The sequence below is a fragment of the Filicampus tigris genome, chromosome 5 (genome assembly GCF_054856515.1).
Source record: "Filicampus tigris isolate MCC_2025a chromosome 5, RoL_Ftig_1.0, whole genome shotgun sequence".
Taxonomy (NCBI): domain Eukaryota; kingdom Metazoa; phylum Chordata; class Actinopteri; order Syngnathiformes; family Syngnathidae; genus Filicampus; species Filicampus tigris.
Window position 1 is genome coordinate 6,461,585 of NC_141221.1, and position 24,862 is coordinate 6,486,446.

Here is a 24,862-nt window from a genome sequence, read left to right on the forward strand (position 1 = left end):
ATGACAGGGGGGTAAGCCCTGCCAGCAGACCTTGAAATATCACTGTGCCAATCACCCACACGCAACAGCATCAATCCATCCAATTTCTATACTGCTTATCCCGTTCACGGTCACTGGGAACTACACCCCGGACTGGTCACCAATCACAGGGCACATATGAACTATTCTATTTTATATGAATATTGACTGGATCATTTAGTGGGAACTGAACCCATTCTACCTGGAAATCAGGCAGGTGAACCACTACATCCTAGGAAACAACACAGCAAAATTCGCAGTGTTAATTCAACAATTACAGAATTCAATTTAACACTGTGTCTGTGTGTATTTGGTCCATATCCGAATGGGTGTTAAAGTAACTCTTGCCACAGTGTTAAAAAAAATTCCGTGTTAAAATAACTCAAAAATGAGTACATATATTACACTGGCTAACACGGCACAGTGTTAATACAATTTAACCCCACAGATTAAACAACTCTGGAAAGAGTAAATATAACTCTGAGCGGTGTTGATTATTTACCCTATAGTGTCAGAGACTTTGTTTATAGTGTTCAGAATCAATTATTTACTCTATAGAGTAAATAATCAACACCGCCAGTGTTAACGCAAGGCAACTCTCGAGCACAACTAGCATTCAGAGTTCAGAGAAATTAAAACGCAGTCTCCTTCTTGATTAGTTTATAAAGCTGACAATTTGAAATGCGCTGTACCGACACCTAAAAGACATATACCGTAAGTGGAACGCCATCCGTCCATTTGACAACGTGGCAGGCGGTGGGTTTGAATTACGAAAACATTTTGAAAATTTGTATGCACAGCTCTATAGTACATTCAAAAGCTAAGAATGACACTGGATAACTCTCACATGATTGTACAGGTTTCCATGGACTACACTTATATAGCCTGGGCCAATGCAATCGAATAATTCTGTGGATTGGCGTGAGGCTGTGTACCTTGAACAGCAACACACTGTACATCTTTCTCAGCCCAGAAAACGCCTCACATAGCGCTAACTCGCATGCACGTGCACATCCATCAAGATGTCAATCCTCATTCGAGAAGCCATCCAGCCGTCATTTCCGCATAATTAGGTGCATTACACTCACCGCCACGGACAGTGACTTGAAGTTGGGGAGCCTATTCGATTAACCTCACAATGTAAGCAAGTTCAAGGTAAAACGATTAATCTCATCATCCAGTGAGGTAAAACGTAATAAAATTGTTAACACTCCAAATGTAGTACGGAAAAACACGCTATTGCATCATATTGCTTGTATGCGTTTATCCGTTGCAGTCCTTGAGTGTAACTCACTTGTGCTATGCTTCACTCCAAGGGCCTGATTTACTGATATCCCAAATAATAAATAGGTGTAAATTTGCGTGCTATCTTTGACGGATTGCACATGCTGTTGGTAGGCCTATTGCAATTTTTTGCTAAGATCCAAAATATGGTTGCTAAATTGGGTGGTCACGCAATCTAACAGATGTTGGCAACCGGAATAAAAATGACTACAAAACTAAACGGCGGATATGATGATTGCACTACTACATAACATTTTTTTCGTCCTTTTGTGTTGGTATAAGTAGCGCTTCGGACAAAGAGCGAGTTCTACTGCGAAGACCGAGACGTTTGTATCCACAAGGCCATTTCAGTCTTATTCTTAACCCCATATTCAAAAGAGGTTTTTTTTTTGCACTGATGGTTTTCACCATGGAACAGGGAGAGCACCGCAAACACAAAATAACGTTTCAAGTAATGGAATTAACTGTAAGTGTGAGTGAAAGAGGCAAAAAAAAACAAAAACAAAAAAAAAAAAAAACATAACTGAGTTCCAGAAACTAAATGAATCATTACGAGTATTTTGGTGAAGCCAGCATCAAGCACATACACGTTTTGATTTAATTTGCCTTGCATGTGTGGCAATTGAATTTATGTGCCCATCCTGCGTAACATTGTGTTTAAAGGTTTGAACAAAAGACCTAGGAAACTGCTCTGACAGATGCCGGCACAAAATGTCATCATGGGTAGAAATGACCCAGATGCAAGAAAATGCAGATTTGAATGGGTTTTTTTTTTTTCCTCATAGGTGATATGGGATGACTCCTTTTTGTGACTAGCTCCATGTCAGCCCTTAGATCATGCAGAAGCCCCAAAATTGCATTCCTGAATCGATGAGATGTATTATTAATAATAATAATAATAATAATAATAATTTGTGCTCGCTTTCCAAAAATGCTTACGAGTGAAAAGGTTGTCGGTGTCTTATTTTGCCAGTGCTATGCTGCCACCACTCTGCATACTACTTTTGCGCCTGCCTTTCTGCCCTACTATTTAAAGTCGCAGTCAGCCAGCACAATTTGTGACAGAATCACATTGCGCATGCTAAATTAACAAAAAAAAAGATTTGTTTAAATGTATATATATTTGTTGTTAATTGCATACATTTTTATAATTATATACGAATAATGAATTAAATGTGCTGCAATTTAGAGGTGCAATCCTGGTTGAGCCCACTTAGTACTGTGGGTAAGCTTCCACATTGGCTTGCCTGCGCAATCAAGTTGCCGCCTGTTTTCGCACATGCAAACCGTTGGTAAATCGGGCCCCAAATGTCTGAAGAGGCACTTTATGATAAGTGGAATCAGTAAAAGGTTAATTAGCCTGCTCTGACTCTTCTGCACTCCTCTGCATTTGATGTGACATTCCATTGGCGAGTTGTGTTGATTGAAATATGGAAGGTCAGTTTTGCTGCTCCGTTTACCAGCTTCTGCCTTTGAGTAAACAACTCCAGTCTTTAAAAAGTATGATTCTATACGTAGGAGAAAAACTTATGTGCAGGCCTCTCCTTTTTTTTTTTAAGATTAATGACAGTAATCACAGTATGCCTCTGTTGTTTGGGGGATATTAAATGAGCTGTTGTCAGCAGTGTTAGCATCCCCAGTGCTCAATGCTGCTGATGTAGTATGTGGCAGAGGGATTTGAGTATCCAGTTCAAACTCAAAGACCAAACGGATTTCCATCCATCCATTTTATATAGCGCTTCTCTTCATTAGGGTCGCGGATGAGCTGGGTAGAGGCGGAGCTACATGGTGGCCAGGGGTGGTCATGACCATGACCTCCCCTCTGGTTTACTCTGATTTTCAGTTTCCTCCACCTTCCCTCCCTAGTTCCTTTACTTCTTCTATTTTCCACAGGGGGGCTGTTATAATCTTTTTCGTTTTTTGCCAACGCAACCAGATCCGGGCTTGACTGAAGTCTGCTGTTAAATTTGTCAACAATGAAACCACAGGGAGCCAGTAAAAGGGACGACATTTTGTTAGACGCAATTATAAATTTTGCAGCCACTTCAGAGGTAAGATAGTGTTTTTGTCACAGACAGCACAGAGGCCTCTCGCTGGATAAAACCGACGCTATTGAAAAAAACAAAACAAAAAAAAAACATGCAGTGGTGGTTAGAGACAGTCGAGTCAACAACAGAGAACACATGGGTGGAAAACCCACGTTAATATTAGTATGTTATTGTGGTCTTTCTGGATTATTGATTGATTGAAGAAGACATGCAAAGAATACAAGGTAAAAGACGGTATTGCTTAGGGCGCCTTATTTTATGCTGCGGGCGTAGCAACATCTCACCCCTGCAGCCTTGACTGTTACCTTCGGCGTCACGCCTAAAGAACAATTTCTTTAAGTCCAGAATCATTTGCTGGTTTCACTGGGCCTGTGTTTGGGGTTTTGGCGGCTGCAAGAGAGCAAAACAAATCAATGCACACAAGCTCCTGTTCCATCTTTGCACAACCCTGAACAGAAACTCAAGAGGAAATCTGTTTTTGCTTTTCTGATTCTATGGGCTTTAATAATGCACATTCACGGCAACACTTAATTTGTACAGATGTCCTCGCACAGAAACTTAAAGAAGGCAACAAAGTTTTATAACAGTGCAGGGGGAACCACTGACGGCGAACAACCCTGAGATTATATTGTTGGGCGAACTATGCCGTATAACGTTTGAACCGGCATCATCCAAGCCTTACTATAAGTCATTTGCAATTTCACCAAAATATCTTCTCCGTTGTACTACAAACCTTCGGCATTCGAACGAGCATATTACATCCAGTATAAAAGGCATATATCGGCATATTGCCCATGACTTCAGCATAAAGAGCATCGGGAACATAATAAGGGAAGAATATACACGGGAAGTTACATAAAGTAAGCCGACTAAATCCAAATAAAGGCAGTGATTTATTTGTATTTGCTTTAGGGTTGTTGTTGTTGTTTAACATTTGAGAGGTTTATTTCTTTTTAGACTTGTCTGACAATTAATAGTGTTTCAAAACACATTGCAACTCATTATACAACTTCACCATTCATAGAAAGTAGAGAATGTCAAATTGTTACTTAAAACATTGAATGTACGGTACATTTCATAAAGTTTTAATGCTAAAAAAAAAAAAAAAAAAAAAAGGATTTCAGAATCGATGGCGTTCCACTCTATACATCTTTGTCTACATCTTCAGTTCTCCATTCAACCCTCCGGACTGCTTTTCAACTTTTTCAAAACCAAACATCTGGCACCATTTCCCATGGAGCTCCATTTCCAATCAGGCTGTATCATGGGTGCTATTAATGTTTTTTAAGCTACGCTCTGTTTCATGCATAATTTATGAATTAATTCATAGCAAATAGATGGCTCTGTCAGCAATCAGGAAGCTATTTCTGCAGATTTTTTTTTTTCATTATTTCTGTTGTCCTTCTGAGTGATTCAGGTGACAACAAATAATGTGTTTTTTGTGGGTTTTCCATTTTTTGCAGAAGATTGCGGTACACTTAGCATTGTGGACCCGGGCGAACATGCAATTCTAAAAGCAAATAAAACTTTAGGGACGCTGCTATTAAAAAGCATCAAAATATTAAACCCATTATATTAACATCATAAGCATTGCCTCATTCGTATGCATGTTATAACATTAAAATAATCCCAAATATTGCGAGGTATGTTCTAATATCTGCACACTTTGATTAGGATAATTATTATCCATGCGCACATACATTTTGATGACAATTAGTCACGTTTTTTTGCGACATTGAGTGACGTAATGTTTGTTCTATAGGAGGCGATATGAAGAGGCCACCTTACAACGTGAAAAAGAACAAAAATACTGTGAATTTTGTTTTTATTTTTCGGACTCTGATTAGCACATGCCTACACGTGTCCACATAAATTTTGGTTAGAATCCATCGCACATTACATTATGCCACCGTAAAGGACCAGTTGCACACGGGTGCCCAGTACTGCAATAAACGTTTTTTTTTTTTTTTTTGTCTTTTCTCAAAGAAAGAATATGGAACCTGAGAAGTTAAATACAACTTAACTGTACTGCAGTGATTCTTTCACGTAAACCCTGAAATTATGTGGTGGTTATTTTTTCATGAATTTGGCTTTTGGATAAGTTACATGGGATGGCAAAAGGTAATGCAGCGCTGTTGCAGACTCAGCACCGAAATCAATGAAATAAATGACTATCACATTCCAAAATATGGAATATTTTAGGGGTAGGGGTAGGGATAGGCTCATCCGCGACCCTAATGAGGATAAGCGGTACAGAAAATGATTGCACATTCATGTTTTTCCTGCTTGCTCCAAGTGCTGCAGAAATCCTCTCCGGGTTTCTGGCTGAAAGCTCTCCGAAGGCGCTGCAATAAATATGAGAATTCGCCTCCATCGCTTGGAGCCATCAGCACGGTATAACCCCCCCCAAAAAAAGCGCATCTTTTTATCAACAGCGCGGTCATCCATCGCCGCGCAATGATTTTCGCAATCGACTCTATCGGAGAGTGAATCTGAAATGAATGCTGAGCAATGCCCAGGAGCGAGGTGATGAGGGAAAGCGATCGGGAACGAAATCAAAAAGGGGAAAGGCCGAGGAGATGAATAAGAGAGATTACGATTGGAGAAGAAGTGCTCAATCACCAGCTTAGAAAAAAAGTGATTCAACGTTTCCATTTTCCTGCCAATGTCTCACTGGCAGAACAAAGTTCTTGAAACACACTCGCAGCAAGCTTTTATCTACAAATTATTGAGAGCGTCTTTTGTGTCTCGCTGCCTCTGGGGTGAAGGCTTATGATTCGGAAAAAGCGATATGAATGTTCCTCATGAGTCTGCCATTTCCAACGCACAGGGGTGGGAAGTAACAGAGTACAAGTAATTAGTTACTGTACTTAGATTTTTCAGCTACTTTAGCATTTACATTTCTAACTTGACTTTACTTCTACTTCCCATGTTTGAAAACACAGATACAGGTATCTGTACTTTCGACTCTTTACTTTGTCAAAATGGGCATTTTTCAACCTCCGCGGATGGCGACAGGACATAAAAAAGAAAAACAGAGAGAGGTAAAGCAAACCTCAGTTGGGACCTTGATTGATTGGGATCCTGGGTCGTTATAAGAGAGAAAAAAACTGGGACAGCAGTGACAAGGAATGAACCGAGGCGCACTGACAGCAATGGCAACAGATTCAGAGAAACCAGCTATTCTACATCCATGGCTTAATTTGATGTCGTCGTCTACAAGAATGATTTGTGGCCAATGTGTTGCATCTGGTGCCAGCCTAAGAGCCACCAGCTTCTGACATTGAAAAATTCAGTTGAATCTGGGAAAAACAACACATAGAGGTAAGGCGTATTTTATTTTTTTTCACGTATCATTAGCTACAGTAATTTAGCCTGTAATGTAGTTTTGCTCAAGTAGGACCTGTTGTTGACTTCAGTGACTATCCTGTCCGAATTTAACTTAAAAATCAGTTACTTTTGAACTGAAGTACATTTTAGTCTGTACTTTTTTTTTAACTGATGGATATGCATTGGTAATTCTCCTTTTACTAGAGTAGTTTTCTCAAAAATGTCTCTGCTTTTATTTAGATACAGAATGTGAGGATATTTTTTTGCTTCCTCTGTGCGCGCGCCAGCTTATATGGGCTTTCCACTTGAGTAAAAGGAGAGGTTTATCTGCTGCACCCTGGAATTTACAGCCATGTGTGTGTTTTTTTTTAACAGCTCAATCTGCTGTCTCACCTGGCTGAGAATCGTGGAAGGTGTAAAAAATTAACTTAATTAACTTAGTTTCATCTGTCTGAGTATACGGAGGTCACGTTTTTCACAACACATTTCTCACATGCAACAGCACAGGAGGAGGGGAGGTGATTAGTGGCAGTCTTTGAAATTCTTCTCTCAAAGTCCATCGTCAGATTTGATTTTCTTACCCTATCAAATAGTGGCCATTTTGCTCGCGGAGGCTGCGGCACAATTTGTCGGCGAGTGCGTCATCCACAAAACAAATGCATTCCTCTTCCCCACTTAGGACAAATAAACGTCTCCCTTATCCCACTTCGGACAAATAAATTCCTCACGTATCCAATCAGGAAAAAAAAACTAATGAGTTCGGTTCATTGCTCACACACAGATAATAAATAGTGGACCGCAGTTAATTAAAGTGTGGAGTCCAGCCATATGTTGTAAACGAGTTCAGTATCAAAGATGATCTTTAACGACGATTCAACTCTCAGTAGACGTTGATATGTATCACTTCACAATATCGCTTGTGTCCATGTTTATGCTCGATTTTGTGTTGTTCGTAAACACCAGTTTAAAGTAATTTCGTAGTTTTAATATTCCAAAAATGTCTGACTCCTCATAGCTGTGAACCATTAAGTGCCCATGTTTAATAAATGCCCCCAGCTAGAACTGTCATCTCACGCTGAGCTTCTTTTTGACAGATTACCTTTACAAAACTACTATCTTGTATGGTTTCCAAGAAGTATTGTGAGGTTGGTCGGAAATTTGATGTGGAAATGTTGTTTTGGAAATGGTCAGCTGTCAAATAATGGAACGTTTGGGGGATTAGCTGGCCAAATTGATGCGGTACAATGATCACCTCTGCAACGCAACATGTATGGAATACAGAGGCAAACGAAGGGCAAACAATTATTTGAAAGAGGTAGAAAGAGTGATCATAGGGAGTGCATACAGGCACATGGAGCCCATATACCAGACAACCCATATTATGAGTTGTCCATCCCTCCATCCATTTCCGACGGCTTATCCAGTTCGGGGTGAAGGGTGAGCTGGAGTTTTTGGGCGGGATGAGCAGGGTAAAATGCAGCACATTTTCTGTAATTTTGCACACAAAAAAAAGTCACTGTCACAGAACAGAAATAAAGAGAAAGAAAGAGCATCCCACTTGCAATTTATTCTGTCTTGACACTGTCAGGCTCCGATTTTATATTTGGTTTGTAATGGGAAGGAAATTCAATGTGTCAGCCATGAATTGAAAGCTGCTAAACTTTGACATCAAGCGGAATGTGGCTTTATCGCGCCATGAAATCTCCATAACGACCTCCCCGAGAAGAGTTCACACATCACTCTTCATGCAACAAGCCTACATTCTCGCTGAGCATGCTGCCAAACACCTGCGAGATTAATCACACTTTAAATGCGCTCAACAGGCTGTGAAATGAGAATGGTGGGCGGATGGTGATGTTTTCTTTTAGAACGGGTTTAAATAATAAAGAAATAAATAGCAGGCCTGCTTACCTCTCTACTCCATCACACGGCCGGGGCTTGCTTAGTTAGTCAAGCGAGCAGACAAACAGACACAATCAAGTATTTCGGGACCAGATAGCTAAAATAAATGAGTTTTGGCGGGCTTAAAGGAAGGCATCTCCCCCACTGCATGACTACCGGTTTATTTAGTTGTTTCAAATATGCAGCCGATTGCTCACCGCCCTGATGAATAAATAAGCCGGTAGATAAGCGGTGGCTCAAAAACAAATCAATTGGACTGGCCAATGACTGATGTGGAGGACACTGCTCTGCTACTTCCACCCTTTACAATGGTGTAAAATGTTACCGTATTCCCTTAAATAACAGCTTCCACTGTAAAACATGTCTGGTCTATATTGGTCCTTTCAATCCTGTCAAATAATCATAATAAAAACAAATTGGCAAGTATATAAAATGAGGCTTCAAAATTGTGAAAAATCCAGCAAGTGTCTCCACGCTCAAATGCTGTAGGCGAGTCTACTGAACGTGTGAAACCACGCGCGGAAAAACGGATGTCTACACACTATGTTTTGGCCTTGCATGTTTGAGATACAAAAGTAAAACCGCTCAAAATCACCAGTGGCTGGAAAGTATCCCACCGGCTCGCCGCAGCGTGGAAAGCCCTGCGACGAGAGGTGCTATAGCCACCGGCTAGCTCGCAAGCTAACAGGCTAATGGGGCTCCTCCTCTCCGCTAGCTGGCCGCTGACGGACTCGTCCGCAGCGTCAACTCACTGCTTGGGAATTTAAATGGATGCTCCGATGCATTACTGGTTTTCGTTTCAGCCACATAACCCACCCACCCCCCCCCCCCAAAAAAAATAAAAAAACACGAAATAGTGAAAAACAGTTTGATGCTCTCACCACAATGGACTATATGTATCTCATTACGTATCTCCGGTGGAAAGATACGGAGGAGTACAAGTTTCAGCTTTCCCGTTTATTCCAAGCTGGATGAATCAGGAGGAAAACTAACCTCGTTCTTTAAAACTGTATTAACGTGGGTTTTTGTCGTAGGATATTCTATAGCTCAGAGCCGGTGCTTTTTAAGGAGCATGTCCTCCGAAGTAGTGACTTTTTAAAAACAAAGAAATAGCTCTTCCAGCCAACGCTCTGGTGTGCCGGCCATTATGTTCAGCTTTTTATTTGAACATGTTTACCAGTGAGCCAGTACTACAAAGGAGCTAGCAAATTTATACATTCGGCAAGACAATTTAACTACTGCAACAGTGAATGGACGAATATAGTCGGTCCGTCTTTCTCTTTGTTTCTCAATGCTCGGTTCAGCGTTTCATGCAGTCACAATACGTTAGACTAACGACCAAAAGTTAGCACGCCTCCGCACCTTTAATGCGGAAATGATGCGTGCCCAAGTCTATTCAAGACTATATGCTGTAGTTGTCAGACGTTTTGAGCAAGCATGTATAATATATGTATAACAATTGTAATCACCTCAGAATTCACTTTCAATGGTGGTTAAACAGTTCTAATTGTAAAATCCTACACTACATCTACATCTATAAGAATGTATTTGACATGACCTGACTATTTTTGATAACATTCGAAATTTGACATGTGGCCCGATAATTAATTGACCACCCGTGGTTTAAGTGCAGCTTTTGTGGAATGCATTTCAAGTTGAGGCATAGGCATTAAAAAAAAAAAATGTCCTTCACTGACTGACTGAGCAACTGCAAAGTTCAAAGTGTTGGTTAAAAAATATTCTCACAATTTATTAGTTTACAAAAAATGTATTCCTTATTCGGCAGAAACACAAAGATCCTAATTTTACATGCTTGTGGAATCTCACTGGCACCAGTCGGTGTTGTTAGAAAACACAAAACTTACTCCCTTACTCAACTTTGCTCTTGTAGTGTTTACTTCTTCACTTAGCTGGATCTGAACAAACTGCTACTTCTGCTACCCAATAGTATGCTTCGCTTTGCCATAAGTGCACAACACACACGTTTTGGACATAAAGTCAACAAAATCAACTGAGTACTTGAAGAGGAAGTCAACCCAAACATTTTTTCTTTCCAAAATATGGTCTATGCAGGCCAACTAGTTGAAATATGGCAGTCTGATTAATATTGTGTTTGTGGAATTATAATTTAAGCAGCAAAATGCGCCCACGTTTAGCCATCTCAGAGGGCGGCCATTTCGTCACTTCTGTGGACTGTAGATGACATCGAAGTTGCTCAGGGCTCAGATAATGACCAATCATGGCTCGATTTCAGAAAACAGGTGAGCTAAAAAAAACGCGATATTAATCAGGATGTCGTGTTTAGGCTTGTGGGCCTGCATAGAACATCCATCCATCCATTATCGATACCGCTTATCCTCACAAGGGTCGCGGGGCGTGCTGGTGCCTATCCCAGCTGTCTACGGGCAGTAGGCGGGGGACACCCTGAATTGGTTGCCAGCCAATCGCAGGGCACACAGAGACAAACAACCGCACTCACAATCACACCTAGGGGCAATTTAGAGAGTCCAATCAATTTACCATGTTTTTGGAATGTGGGAGGAAACCGGAGTACCCGGAGAAAACCCACGCAGGCACATCCAAACTCCACACAGGGAGGCCGGAGCCGGGATCGAACCCACGGCCTCTGAACTGTGAGGCGGACGTGCTAACCAGTCGACCACCGTGCCGCCCGCTGCATAGAACATATTCTGGAAAAAAAATATGTTTGGGTTGACTTCCCCTTTAAGCCCATAATCCCCCCTCACAAGCGCTCTTCACACAGCTGTTGTCAGTACAAGGCGCTACCTGCAGAGGTTTAATCAATCATCCGCCTTTTCATTCCATTGTTCCATATCACGACTGTTTATTTCCTGCAGCTGTTACGCTTCCATCTCTCTTATGATGTTGTCCTGCGCTGATGCTCTTCAATTTAATTCCCCAGCTCTGCTCAATTGATATCATGTCACCCACTTATCCTCCATTCCGCCTTCCCGCCTTCACCTGCACGTTCAGTGCGTTTTTTTTGTTTTTGTTTTTGTTTTGTTTTTTGCATTTCCCACGCAGTTCCCACGCATGAACTCAAATCCCTGTCCATCATCTATATATGGTCACCTGGCTCCAAGCCCGCTCTTGGAGCTCCAAGTGGCGATCAACATGAACGTGTGCGGGAAGGAAACAGCGAGGTGCATTTGACCCATTCTCTCAGCGCATTCACAGGGGCTACAGTTGCATCTGCGTTGCCATGGCGACGCTGATAAGGTGACTCATGACTATTTATCAGTAGCCGCGCCTGATTGCACGGGCCACCCCCAAGAGCGTCGTGAGCGGGAACGCATTCATCAAGTACGGTCCTGCGTCCCTGCGCTACCTCTGCAGGGCTCACGACTGGGTCCTAAACTGTCTTTGACGCCTTTCATTACCTGTCTTCTTGATGTCCACGCCTCCTTCTGTTCCCCACCTTTACCCGATAGCTTCACTCATCTTGACTTTTGATGAGATCTAGTAATTAACTAGAGCCGGCCTCGCCAAATATCTTGCAAATAACCCTCGTTTATTTCTAATCAGGCCATCTTCCCAGTATCATTTACTCACAGCCACTGGATTGCTTCAAGGGGGCATGTTAGGCAATTTTTTTTTTTTTTTTTCGTAATTTAAAACAGTTCCCAGGTGTTTTAAAAACATGTCTGTAACATACTATCACACACTAGTTCTTGTCTCAATAAAGTGACAGTATACCTTACCACATCTATAAACGCCACACCAATTGGCTCGCTCATACAGCACGTCAGGGTGGCCGCCATCTTGTGGTAGTCATTAGTCAAGACTTCAGCAACGGTGCTGCATCACTGTTCTGCATGGGGTTGTACAAATCGCCAAACAGTCGTGAATAGATTGCGTGGAATTACCTTTTACAGGTGTGATAAATTGTTTTATTGCTGTTTTAACTCCTATAACACAAGCTTGGGAGACAGCTGGAATTGTTGTAAATGCTACGTTGTAAATGCTACCCCGGTCGCTAAGCCCCGGACAACAGCAAAGATTTAGCTAACTGTTTTGTGGTAGTTCTTGAAATATATTTTAATAGAAAACAGTCATATTCAACTGAACTATGATGATTAATGAAGGCTGTTTTATCAAACTCGCCACACCCGCAGCATGGGCTGGTGATTACTTCTCAAAAGACAGTGAGGCTTGTTACACAAGATCATTTCATTCGCCAGTCAGAACCAGGCCAAAACACGAGAGTTTCCGGACTCAACAGCAACCAGTTTGTCCGTCTAGACATTGCAAAGGTTTTTTTTGTTTTCCCAGGACACACATTGAGGACACACAAAATGGCACCATGTTGGGGTTATGTCAGTGGACAGTTTTCCAAAAACTGAGATTGGATGAAATGAAAACACTAAAGACACTGTTTCCACGAGTTGCTTCACCCTCTTTTCTTTTGCTCTTAACTTGTAAAGTAAAATGTAAAGCGCTAATGCCACTTAGTGGCAAAATGATTCTATGTACATTTAGCTCAATGCAAGATTCAAAATAACCTTTTTTTTTCTTTGCGAAGCAGTTTTGCTAATCAATTACTTCATTTGAGCAGCAACTTTCTAACTACGAGGAGCATTTTTTTGCAGGTTTCTCCCAGACACCTGAAGTAAGTGTTTTATTAAACAATAAAAAATGACAATACAATGAATTAAGAATTTTTTTTTATTTTTTAATGTCATCCATTTTTATTTGATGACACAATATTAGCTTAGCGATTAGCATTGGCTTCTTGCTCCCTCTCTTGTGCTACTTCTCGTCTGCCTTAAGGGATACCGATGCTTATTCAAAGTGTCGCTTATTTGCCGCCACAGCGGGTAGGATTAGTTACTAAGAGGAGAGGATTGCACCGCGGGAGGATGTTTAGCTGCACCAGCTAGCAAGTGCAGCTAATAGCTTGTGCCTCAGTGTGGCACATATGAGGGTCACATTCCCCCAGTTCGCGAGCAGCAGTAGCTAATCGTCACAAGTAGCATGCGGCTTCTGATAGGTGAGTTGGTGGGAGGGGAGGGAGACTGCTTTTGGGAGTGAGATCTTTGATACAGTACAACAGAATCTGGGTCAGTCAGGAGCGATGCAAAAAAAAAAAAGCTTTGATGATCACGTAATCATGTTCAAGATAAATTGTTTACGCCTACTCCCATTCACACCGAAAAAGAGAACATCTTTGAATACTTTTGTTAGTCTTTCTCTGGCTTTCACCGCAGCAGCTTTCTGTTGTCGTTGGGGTTTTTTTTTATGGGTGGGGGGAGTATTCCTTTCATTTGCAGGTAGGTAGGCAGGTAAAACACAGGGTTCCAGTCTGAAGATTGACTTGACCTTCATCTTCTTGCCCCTTTGTTGTTTTGGCAGTGGGTTATTGTAATGCATAATGAAGGTAATCACACTGAGTTAGTTTGCATCACACTCACAATCAGTTAGTTTGCAGACAAAATGTTGGTGTAGAATTGTGAGTTTATGTGTTATCTATCAACGGAGATAAGGAAGCCTGTTTGCAAAAGGCCCTGGCAACCTTCCACTGTTTGACGGATGAGTTTGTATGTTTCGGATTACGAGCAGATATTTTTTTTTCTGAAGCTTTAGTCGTTCCATCACTTCAGCAAAGATTCATCATCTTTGTCTCATCGGTTCTTAAATCTTTGGCCCAGAATTATTGAAGCTCATTTTTGTATGTTTTTGGCGAATTCCAGTCTGGCCTTATTCTATCTTCAAATGAGTGGTTTTCATTTACTTGATTAGCCTCTAACTGTACTTTGTACAGTATTCTTAATTTTTATACATTATAACTAGTTGTTGAACAATTTCAAGAACTTTTGAATAATTTGAAAGCACTCTTCTTCAAAGGTACGGGACGTCAGGTCATTGGCAGGCCAGTAGAAGTTCTGCATCGACCCTACAACGTGTTTGGGGACTACCGCCGGGGTGCCTATCAATTGGACGTGCCTAGAAAATCTCAGGAGGCATTCTAATCAGGGGTCTGAACTCCCTCCGTTAAATACTTTTGATGTAGAGAAGCTGCATGCAGTTTTACTTGCTTGTGTCTGAGGCAAAGCCAAACCCCAGAGAAGACTAAAACTGGTGTCGAAAACCTTTTCAGAGCAAGTTGTAGCAACTGTATGAAGCTAATCAAACTATGAAAACATGTTTTATAACACCGTATTAATAACAAATATCTCCACGGGCCACCGTCGGAGGTAACCGACAAGACAAAAAGCTAATCGCAATCACTTTTAATGAATTCAAGTGTCGACAAGCTTGGACTGTGAACGGAATATTTTGAGCAGATGATTGACAAAGATATATTTCCGCTGTACCAAGTGATGCGTGCACGTCAAAATCCCGTGGTTAAAGTTATCAATAAACTCTAAATTACTTAGATTTCAATATGAATGCGTTGTCTTCATGACACTGTGAGCTTTGTGGAAACTTCATTTTACATTATGATACAAACAAACTGAGAGTAACATAAATCATGAATATTGGTTTGTCACTGAAAGCAGACATAGAAGTTTGGCCTCTTCAAAATACCAAAGCATGAAAATACAGCTATTTGGCTATTTTTTTTTTTTTTTTTGGTGGATGTTGTAATGAAATATGCTGCTCCAAATCCATTTTCCATTGCTCCTGAAAAAAACGAAAATTGTTTTCATGGGACAGCAACAATATCATGGCTCAACTACAGAGTAGCAGGAGTCTTTTTGGCCCTATGCCCTAAAAGAGCTCCCACAAAACAGGGGGGGAAATGTGCTCTGGTTCGAAGTTAAACTTTTCAGCCATCATTTCAAAGGGTCTATGTGGCATAAACAACGCTGCTCATCACCAAAAGAACAGCCAGAAGCCTGAAGGTCTAAGTGGTAACGCCCCATATGCCCCCTCCCCGGTTTTCAAACTCAGTGGATCATCATAACCTGACTGTAATGGTCGTTTTGACATTTCAATCTCATTTTTCTGTGTGACTCATACTTTCCAAGTCATGTGACAAGACACACAACAGCGATGGAAAATGCTTAAGTCTTCCATTTATATTTCACATCATATTACCGTTTTGGCCTTTACTGTATTTCCTAAGGAGAGAAATGCGCCATCTGTGTACCCAGTGCATTTCCTCTCTCATGTCAGCCCATTTGGAAGACTTGCATCTGGGGGTCGACAGCTATCGAGAAAAATCGAATGTCTTATTCGTGCCTGAGTAGAAAAGGCCTGGACCATACGCAGCGGGTCAATGCGAGCTTCAGCTCCAGTTAAACATGGCTGCTCCGACCTGTCCGGCGGTTATCAGGACTTCTAAGAAACGTCTATTAAATCCAGACAGACCGCGCTGAGTGATGGATAGCTCGAACACAGCTCTGACATCATCTAAGACGGGAACATTATCTTTCCTGGCTGTTTTTCAGCAGAGTTTACCGGGCGACAACACCACATTGATCGTTTAATGAACAGAACCATGTACAGGTACTGTAAAATCTTGGTTAAAACCTCCTTTCCTCAGCAAGAACACTGGCGATGATTCAGTGGATGGGTCTTCTAACATGACGATGACCCAAAGCAATGCCAGCGCAACAAAGACGTGACTCAAGAAGAATTATATTAAAGCCATGGAGCAGTGATCGGTCTCCAAAACTCAATATAATACAAAAACCGTACAGGGATATGAAACTTCAATCAAGCAGCAGCCGAGAGTGAAAAGTAAAAAGTGAATTGTGTTTTACTCACGCTGTCCCGCTGGGTGTCATCCACAGACAGGTCATTTTTTTGCATGGTGTGCGCAACCTCCAAAACAAGGTAGGGCTCACTCTCACAGATAATCAGGACGGGTGCTGGAGAGGAAAAAGGAGAACATAACGAGTGTGTTTAGCAAGAAACTTAACATGATGTTCTAATAGTATCTCTACATTAAGAGTTGAAAAGCACATTAAGATTGTTTGGTTGATCTCATCAGAGCACCATAGTCCTCTGATCTCCTTGACAACCTTGTGTGTGTATAATGCATGTGTGTGTGCGTGTGTGTGTGTGAGTGAGTGCGAGTCAGGGGGTCATACAGGGATCCACTGGCCTATTAGAATGCATTAGCTGTAAAAGGTAAAGGTCAGTGAATTAAAAGCCAGAGTTACACAACCCTGTTATGTTTACCTGGCCTAATAACCCTCAGCATACACCTGCCTCCCTCACTTTTTATTGTCTTTTTCTGACAGGACTTAACTGAATGTTCCGCACTGAGGGGAAAATGTCATTTGCGGTGTACGTACCAAAAATCCAAAGAACTGAAAGTGGAAAGACAAATCTAATTGCACCGTGACTTGATTGAAGTGTGCCAACACGGGCTATTTGCGTCCGAGCATTATGATCGCAACTCCTCTTGTTGATATCAACAAGTCAGCGGGCGACTTTGTCCTCTCTGTAAAGTTCCCAAATAATACCTTTACCAAACAACGAATAAATAACAGTAGCCTCCTCCTTGCTTGCCATTTGCAACATGAGTCATACGCGAGGGAACTCCCTCTTGACCCTGTCAGCAACATTGTGACGTGCTACCAATGAGCAAGACCTTCTCCAGTAAATAGATGGAGACTGACAGCCGGGCTATACATAATTATACAAATACATATACACACATATATATGTGTGTGTATATATATGAATGCTCAGTTTTGATTGACAATAACAAAAATGTATTCATTTAACGTCTGTTTTCGATGATTTTACTTTAAAACTGCGCTGCCTCATACCAAAATCTATTTTGATATTTTACCCCTCGCGGGTTGCAAAATGAAGTAACCTAAATATTGCTCAACAAGCCATTTCCTTTGAGTTTGTCAAGACATCTCACTCAACGCCGCTTTTCCTTGCCGCCTTCAGCGCAGCGTGTCAATGCCGAGAGATGCTAATGAACAAGCTCTCCTGAAAGCGCTGACATTTTACATCTGTCGAGAACTCCGGCAAACCGCGCTTGCATAATAAGTCGCTCACAAAAATAACGCAGTTCAGATATTCCTCTCTCTCAATCCAAGGTGGACTTCAAACCCTTAAGTGACACAATGGATGTTGAAAAAGCTCTTGTTCACTTTGCTTAATAAAGCATGGAGACACATTTTGGCATAAAAAATATCTTAATTAGCACAGTCTGATCATGCATCCTAACTGTAGGCTGCATGTGAAAGAGGAGCCTGAGGGCAGCAAGAAAAAAAAAAAAAAAAAAAAACGAACGCTACAGCAAGGCGGCGACTCTGAAGCAGAGTCATTTATTTATACCATAAACAATAAAATACTCATTTGTCACAAATTAGCCTGATTACGAGTCTGTTGGATGATCAAGAAAATACTGTAGGTTACAGAATTTTATCAGGACAAATGGCAACCCGAAGTTTGGCTGCAACCTGATTAGAAATAGTACCAGGTAGAGGAAATAGTGCCGATAGAGTAGTAGTAGTAGAGTAGCTACAGCAGTGGAAACAGTTCCACTCTGGGTCTCGGTGGGCCCCAATGCAAGTGGACTGTACAGCGAAAAAAATGACAAAAAGAGTCCTCGAGCTATGCGCACTGTTATTTGGATTTGCATAAGGGTTTCGTCAATTGCCAATAAAATCTCAGTAAATATTCAACTGCAGGGCATAGACCCAAACAGTACCACAGAAAAACTCAAAAACAAAAACATCAGTGGAGAAGAATGAGGTACCTGTAGTTTACTTCTCAATATGTGGCTGTTGGCCACAGTACAAAGGAACATTTTATTTGCAAGGAGACTGAGGGCAGTACAGCAAAGTGGTGACCGTGGTGTGTAAAACTGCAGGAACAGGGTAAGCTAGCATTAATACATTATTACATATGCATGTACATTCTTATACATTATCAGTGGTGGGTCGTCATTCGTCACTCGCCGGCGACCGGCCCCCCCCCCAGTTAGTCATCATCAGTCCTTCGGGCAGGCTCAGTCCATCACTCCGTCATTGTTATTTTAACAAAAAAAACAAAAAGAAAATGTTTACAAGGGTAACAGCACACAATTTGATTCACTTATAAACAGTTTTGACCACTTTACCCCCCAAAATATGTAAATTGTTATACTATTACTGCTCCTCATCCTGCTTCTGTCGGATCTTATTCCGTCTGTGCTGCAAAATTTAAAAAAAAAAAGTCAATCATCAGTCCGCCAGCAAAACAGGAATCCGTCAGTGACTGACTGACGCACTGTCCTTCATTACTGACACCGCTGATGTTTATTTTTGTCATTTCAATATTGGTGAATTGACACACCTTTTACATCATCTATGTGGTTTTGACTCTTGAGAACAACACTTGGCTGGAAATAGTACTGGGGAGGACAGATGGGCAAATGGGAAAAATCAATATCGTCAATAGAGCGAGTAGAGCAGTGTTAACTTGAAACATTATTTAAAAACTTGGAGTTGGTACATCAAAAACTGCAGACAGGAAACACATTTACAGGCAAACGTCGACGGCGTTTGTTTTGTTCCTTGTTTTTGGGCTACACTTTTGTTGTCTTGCGAATGTGAAGTCGAACCGCTAATATAACGCATTTTTGGTCACTTCGGCGACGATCTGCTCGACCATCGGTGGTTTACGTCACCTATGATGGCTTTGACTTGGCGCACTTGGAAGTAAGTCCAGCTGACTAGAAATAATAGCAGCTCAAGTGTTACTTCAAGTGTTACTAGCAAGTCCAGCCATGTCAAATTGAGTAGGTCCAGCAGTGAAAACTACTCGAAAATGCAGCCCCATCAGCCACAGTAAAGCGATCAATATCGTTTGAGAGGAGAATAAGGACTGCTGCACCAAAACGGAGACTGTGGAGTATAGTACAGGTGTCCAGAGCTAAATTAGCATGTTTATTTTTGATTGAAATTGGGCCATTGAACTAATGAAATACAGCGTTAGTAACTTGACTTGGTGAACTGTAATGGAGAAGTATGACAAACATGCCTTTCTGCACAGCACAAAACCTGGAAGAAAATTCTCATCATAATCTCAATCCTTGAAGAATACCGATCCTATCATTACAAAAAAATTCTGGTCGATACGTCAGAAAAACTGCATACAGGAAGTAAATAAGCGAACCAGGAGAAGCAAAACAACAAAAGCATAACCTTCTCGTTACCTTCTGAGAGTGTCAATCAAACGCGAGGATTGTTACCTTTGCAAAAAGCAACGTTGGTTTTGGGATCGGGGTTAGATTGGGCAGACGTACTTAATATTGAGACCGGGGAGTGAGGAACTATTCTCATCTGCGTGCTTCTTTTGTGCGTGATGTGATAGATCAGTGGGAGTGCAGCGTGTGCCAGTGGCGTGCGTGACCACGGGGGGTAGATTTCTGTCTCAGCTCAAAGTTAAGTTGTTCCTTTAGTTTTTACACGGCTGCACATCCTTGGTGGGGCGCTTTTCTTTGCGAGCAAATGAGCAGCAGGCAAGTTGTTCGCAACGGTGAAGGTGAATGGCGGATGAAACCCCGGTTGTTTTGCTCGGTTTTGTTTCGGCGGCTGTGACCACAAACGCGCGTTTGTTTACAGTTACTGGGTTCAAGGAGCAAAAAATGCATAAATACTTTGGTGCCGCGGGCTGCCTCACTAAGTTTATAGACACATTAGGATATAGTCAAACTTAGCAGGCTGCTGGGGGAAATCAGACGCTTTTATTCCAAGGTTGTTTCCTTGTTCGAACAGTTCAGTAAACGCTGTAAAAAAAAAAATTTTTTTAAAAAGCCAATTTTCACAACACCATATCTTAACATATTTAGTTGATTTGCCCAACTTGCCTTGAAATTTCCAGTGCACTCTTTTTTCTTCACAGTGTAATGTGGACAAGCTCTACAGAATATAGAAGAATGGTTTGGATGAAATATTCTGCCTTCTGTGAATGCCATTTTGCTCCACTGATATGTCCTCTGTTTAACTTTCTGCCATCAGTAAGAGTGCAGCGACAGTTCATCACATTAAGATAGGGAGAAAAAAAAAAAAAAATCCTGGCTACAAGGGCCCATCCAGCCAGGGAAGGTCACGGCTGTCTAACGGGGCTTCTGAATTTCGGTTCGCCGAGTGAAACGTCTTTTTTATTTCCTATGTCGAAGCTGCTTATTGAATAATCCCTCAAAAGTAACTCAAGCTTTTATCGTGGCTGTACCAATCAGCAAAGATGAGCTTGTTGAAGCTTTTATCCCCTTTGAAGACAGAGCAGTGCACTCGCCATATTAATCAAGAGTTTTTTTGTTTTTTTTAATCCATTTGTAAAAAGTCAGTGGGTGCTTGTGCGTTACCGTCACAAACAGCCAAGTTTAGATTATTATTTACTAGAATGGAGCACCTGTCAAAAAGAGCTTTTGCGAAGCTGCATCTGCACAAGCAACGCGGGCCTATGTTGAAGTTCGGCCAATCATATCATCGATCTTGCTCACCTTTTTGATGGGTGACATTTATCATTTTATGTTGGATTCCATGGCAACCATAGAACTTTGAATGTAAGAAAGCGCACCCCTGTCCTTTGCTACATTCTGAAATATCAGGAGAGCACTATCAAGGGAAGATTAGAAAACACAAAAGGACCAGCGGTTTGTACTTCATAAAGGATCATGTTTACATGCAGAACATGATTTGAACAAAATGGAACAGATTGATTACAACATTAGCGGTGTCACTGTATGTTTACCATGTAAAATTGTCAATGAAACCAACTTCAAATATAATTCAATATTCTTAAATAGTGATTGTATCTGGCTAGTACCAAAACGAATGTCCTGGTAAGGAAGAGTGGGGAGGGGGAAAAAAACCAAGAAAAAAAACTAGCAGCATCCAATGCAGCGTTGGCTCCTCCAAGTGGTGATATGCTCCCTCATCATACCAGTAGAAAAAAAAGGAAAAGCCGAAAAGATGAGTTAAAAGCTCCCTGGGATGACGTTTTACTGCGGGGGGACGCAGGAGAAAACCAGATCCTTGGCGGCCGGGTTAGCACGACCTTGTGCTGTCCTTTCCACTCCCGCTGCCTCTCCCCACATAAATCAGCTGCAATCAAAGCATTGAGGGACCGTCAGCTCATGTAATGCAATCACACGCACACACCATTGGAAGCAATAGATGTCACTTGGTACAGTGTGATATCGAACATATCATCCTGGGTTTCCAGTGCCATTCATCTGTTGACATACGACTAGGCCTTTGTCGTACTTCAAAACAATTTCACAGCAACTGGGCAGGCGATGAAATATATTTACTATGTTAATGTTAATCAGCTCCCGAAAACCTCCCGAGGGTTTTACGTCTTGTCTGCCAGCGTCAAGTATGCCTCAGGCCCTTCATATTATTGTTTGGTATTTGTGCTGTGAAATTGGGTCGTCACAGTTGGGAGTCGAGTGGAAACTGTGTGAAATTAAAGTTAAGGCATTGATAATGAAGGTGAAATTACTCCTTGTACGGGCTTACACAATTTATAGGATTGCTCAAAACTTTGGAAGAGAGTATGAAACTATGTTACAGTGCAACACCCCAAACGGTATAATTTGGAGTTCAACCAAACCTTTCTGGGAAAATATGCGTGAAAGTCAAATGAAACTATGAGTTCAATCCACCGTCCGTGACGTCAGCAAATCTTGTGTGACTTCAGCTCAGTGAGCATCACACACCCTGGACTGGCTGCAAGCCAATCACTGGACACGTCATGGATACTGTAGAGTCAACAAGCAACCATTCACACCTAAGGACAATTTAATCTTCAATAAACCGAAAAAACACGGTTTTGGAATTCGGGCGCAAGCACTGGGAGAACATGCTAACTCCACGCTGGAAGGCCACTGGAGTTGAGATTCGAACACAGCACCACAGTGAGGCAGACTCTGCTAACCACTAGGCCATGAACATCCAAAACATTACCTTTGATCGACTTGTTGTTGCTTTTTCTTCCAAAGAGATGTGATGGGAAAAAGGAAAAGTGTGAAGATACTATGGACTATAAATATACACTATAATTAACCATTTCCAACAATACAGTATCTACAAATGGCTCCTCTGCGAGGACCACGAGCATGATCTAACAAGAGATCACCTGTGAGATGCTTATGTCTTGCTATCCTAAAAAGAATAGCACCACTTGAGCTGCATCTAAGGTTTTCTTTTTTTTTCAATTTTATTTCAAATCACACTTTTATTGGTGCACTGTAAATTAGGAAATGACATTCTTTTTCCTCGAAACCCGTATACTGTAGTTCAAAGGCCATACTGTAGCGCATAACAAAACCATAGTATTCTTGGAGACAAGCTAGCGAGATATTTACCCTCAAATAATTACCATCAAACTGGTAGCCCTTCACATTAATCAGGATCTAAGAAGTAGCGCTCAATTTCACTAAAGATGCAGAGCCCTGCACAACACACACCGAATCCTCCTTACACCACAATGAGAAATGGAACAATTGCGTCAACTAACATCGTCCATACTGTATGGGGTTCCATTTATACTGTGCCATGCCAGCTATGATTTGTGGTACTCCGATAGGCGAGTCGTTTAATATGTTGACGTATGTTGTTGACATAAGAAGCTAACTAAGTTTCTGTTGATGTGTTTGGGTGCAACATCACCATAAAAGCCTGTTTTACATGCAGTGCCACAATAATATATTGATAATATTAAAGTTTTTGAAATGTTTTTCATACACTTGTTACTGTCATTCTGACTTTATTACTGCGTTTCAGTAGGTGTTTGACTACAGCACCGTCTGCTTTACAAACAAATTCAGGTTATGGCACCACCATGGGACTGCAACTCCAATGTGAACCGAAGACTACTTTAATGTCTCGCATCAGTATGGCGCTTTCAGTCGGAGAGCGTCATGTAAAGCGAACAAGATTGCGTGATAATATCCTCGTTTACATGACAGGAATAAGGCCATTTCCACATGAAAGCCAAAAAAAGATGTCATTGGCATGAGATTTAAATGTAGGATATGAACGAGAACAGCTCAGCATCCAACATGTCAACCTAAGCAGGAAGTGACACACCAAGAGCTGCATTGTGGGAAATGTAGGACTGAACCTATTCATAAATAATTAACGCGTCGTCGGAAACCTGACATCTACACTTTACCGTAACAAAAACAATACAACTCGTTAGCTGGCCATAAGTTTGGTAAAAGTACACTATGGTTAGACCTGCTGTGCAAATAAGATAATGAGTTAATAAACTAATTGTAATTAAGCCACCTGTACACCCACGTCAGGTGTTTACCGCTTCTAGCTAATATTGTTTGCAAGTAAATAAATGGTGATTTTTGACTTACTTTTTCGAGACTTGAAGAGGATTTGCAGCTTTTATCCGTTCGTGTTCCTGAAACCTGACTTTGTATGAAGCGGATTATAGTGGTCAATTTCGTATCGAATTATTGAGTCAACGAATACTTCCGCGACGGCAACTGCTAGTTCAAAATCAAATACACTGCAGTGTGACTAATATAATTCTGTATTATTTCTTGGTAGTATTCATTTGGAACTGTCACACATAAATAAAAGCATCCAGTCGACTATGGAGTAAGATAGCTGTCGGTCGATTGTGTGTGGGCATTTATATCTGCTTAAACCTGTACTACACTATCGAACCTGCAGATGTCACCAGATAGCTGTAGACGTTTCTGTCCACGTGCTCCTGAAAACAAACTATATATTTCTGCAACATCAAGTGCTTCTTTCCATCATAAAAGCTGATTTTCCTTTCATGGGGACTTGAGGATGACTCACTCCTACATGCGCAGCTCACTGTACTGTAACTTAATACGAGTTTAAATGAGCCAAACCAATGAATGCTGTTGCCTTAAGGCGCACATCATTTGTGCTTTTTCAATTTATTCAATTGCCGCGTTTGATTGGAATTGTAAAGATGGCTTTGCAAGTGAATAACGACAGCTGCAGAGTGCAGGACAAGTCTGCCCTTAGAAAGATAATAATGCTTTTTTTTTATCTATACCGTGAGAAAGCTATTCGTTTAACAACGTGTTGTTTATTGTGGTTTTTGGGCGTGGCATAAAACTGTGCTTCCTCCTTCTGAGAACATTTTATTATGATTTTGTGCCTGTGGTGCACACGAATTAGGAAAGTAAATTATTTATGTTCCCTGAAAATGAACTAAGAAACATGTAAAAGAAAGAGGAATATATGTCGACCTACATAAGGATCTACAATGATTTATGTCGATTTATTTGGATGTGTTTATTACTTTATTTGTAAATGTGTGTTGTATATGTTGTATTTGTGTTTATTCATTTACCTGTG

General features: G+C 41.2%; 1 protein-coding gene across 3 annotated transcripts in view; it reads right to left on the minus strand.

Moving 5' to 3' along the window:
* The window catches only part of LOC147147068 (3',5'-cyclic-AMP phosphodiesterase 4D-like), a 35,535-nt gene extending 11,334 nt beyond the window's left edge, over window positions 1–24,201 (minus strand). For 2 of the 3 annotated variants that reach the window (XM_086030978.1, XM_086030977.1), the window contains exons 1-3: window positions 23,878–24,201; window positions 16,317–16,420; window positions 12,305–12,414 (exon numbers count right to left, since the gene is read on the minus strand). In XM_086030978.1, coding sequence (XP_085887104.1) covers window positions 12,305–12,364 — 60 coding nt within the window. In that variant the 5' untranslated portion in view covers window positions 12,365–12,414; window positions 16,317–16,420; window positions 23,878–24,201. Of the gene's footprint in view, window positions 1–12,304; window positions 12,415–16,316; window positions 16,421–20,358; window positions 21,611–23,877 lie in introns of those variants that run through there. The other variant, XR_015086834.1, reaches the window with a different exon arrangement.
* Between the last annotated feature and the right edge of the window lie 661 nt (window positions 24,202–24,862).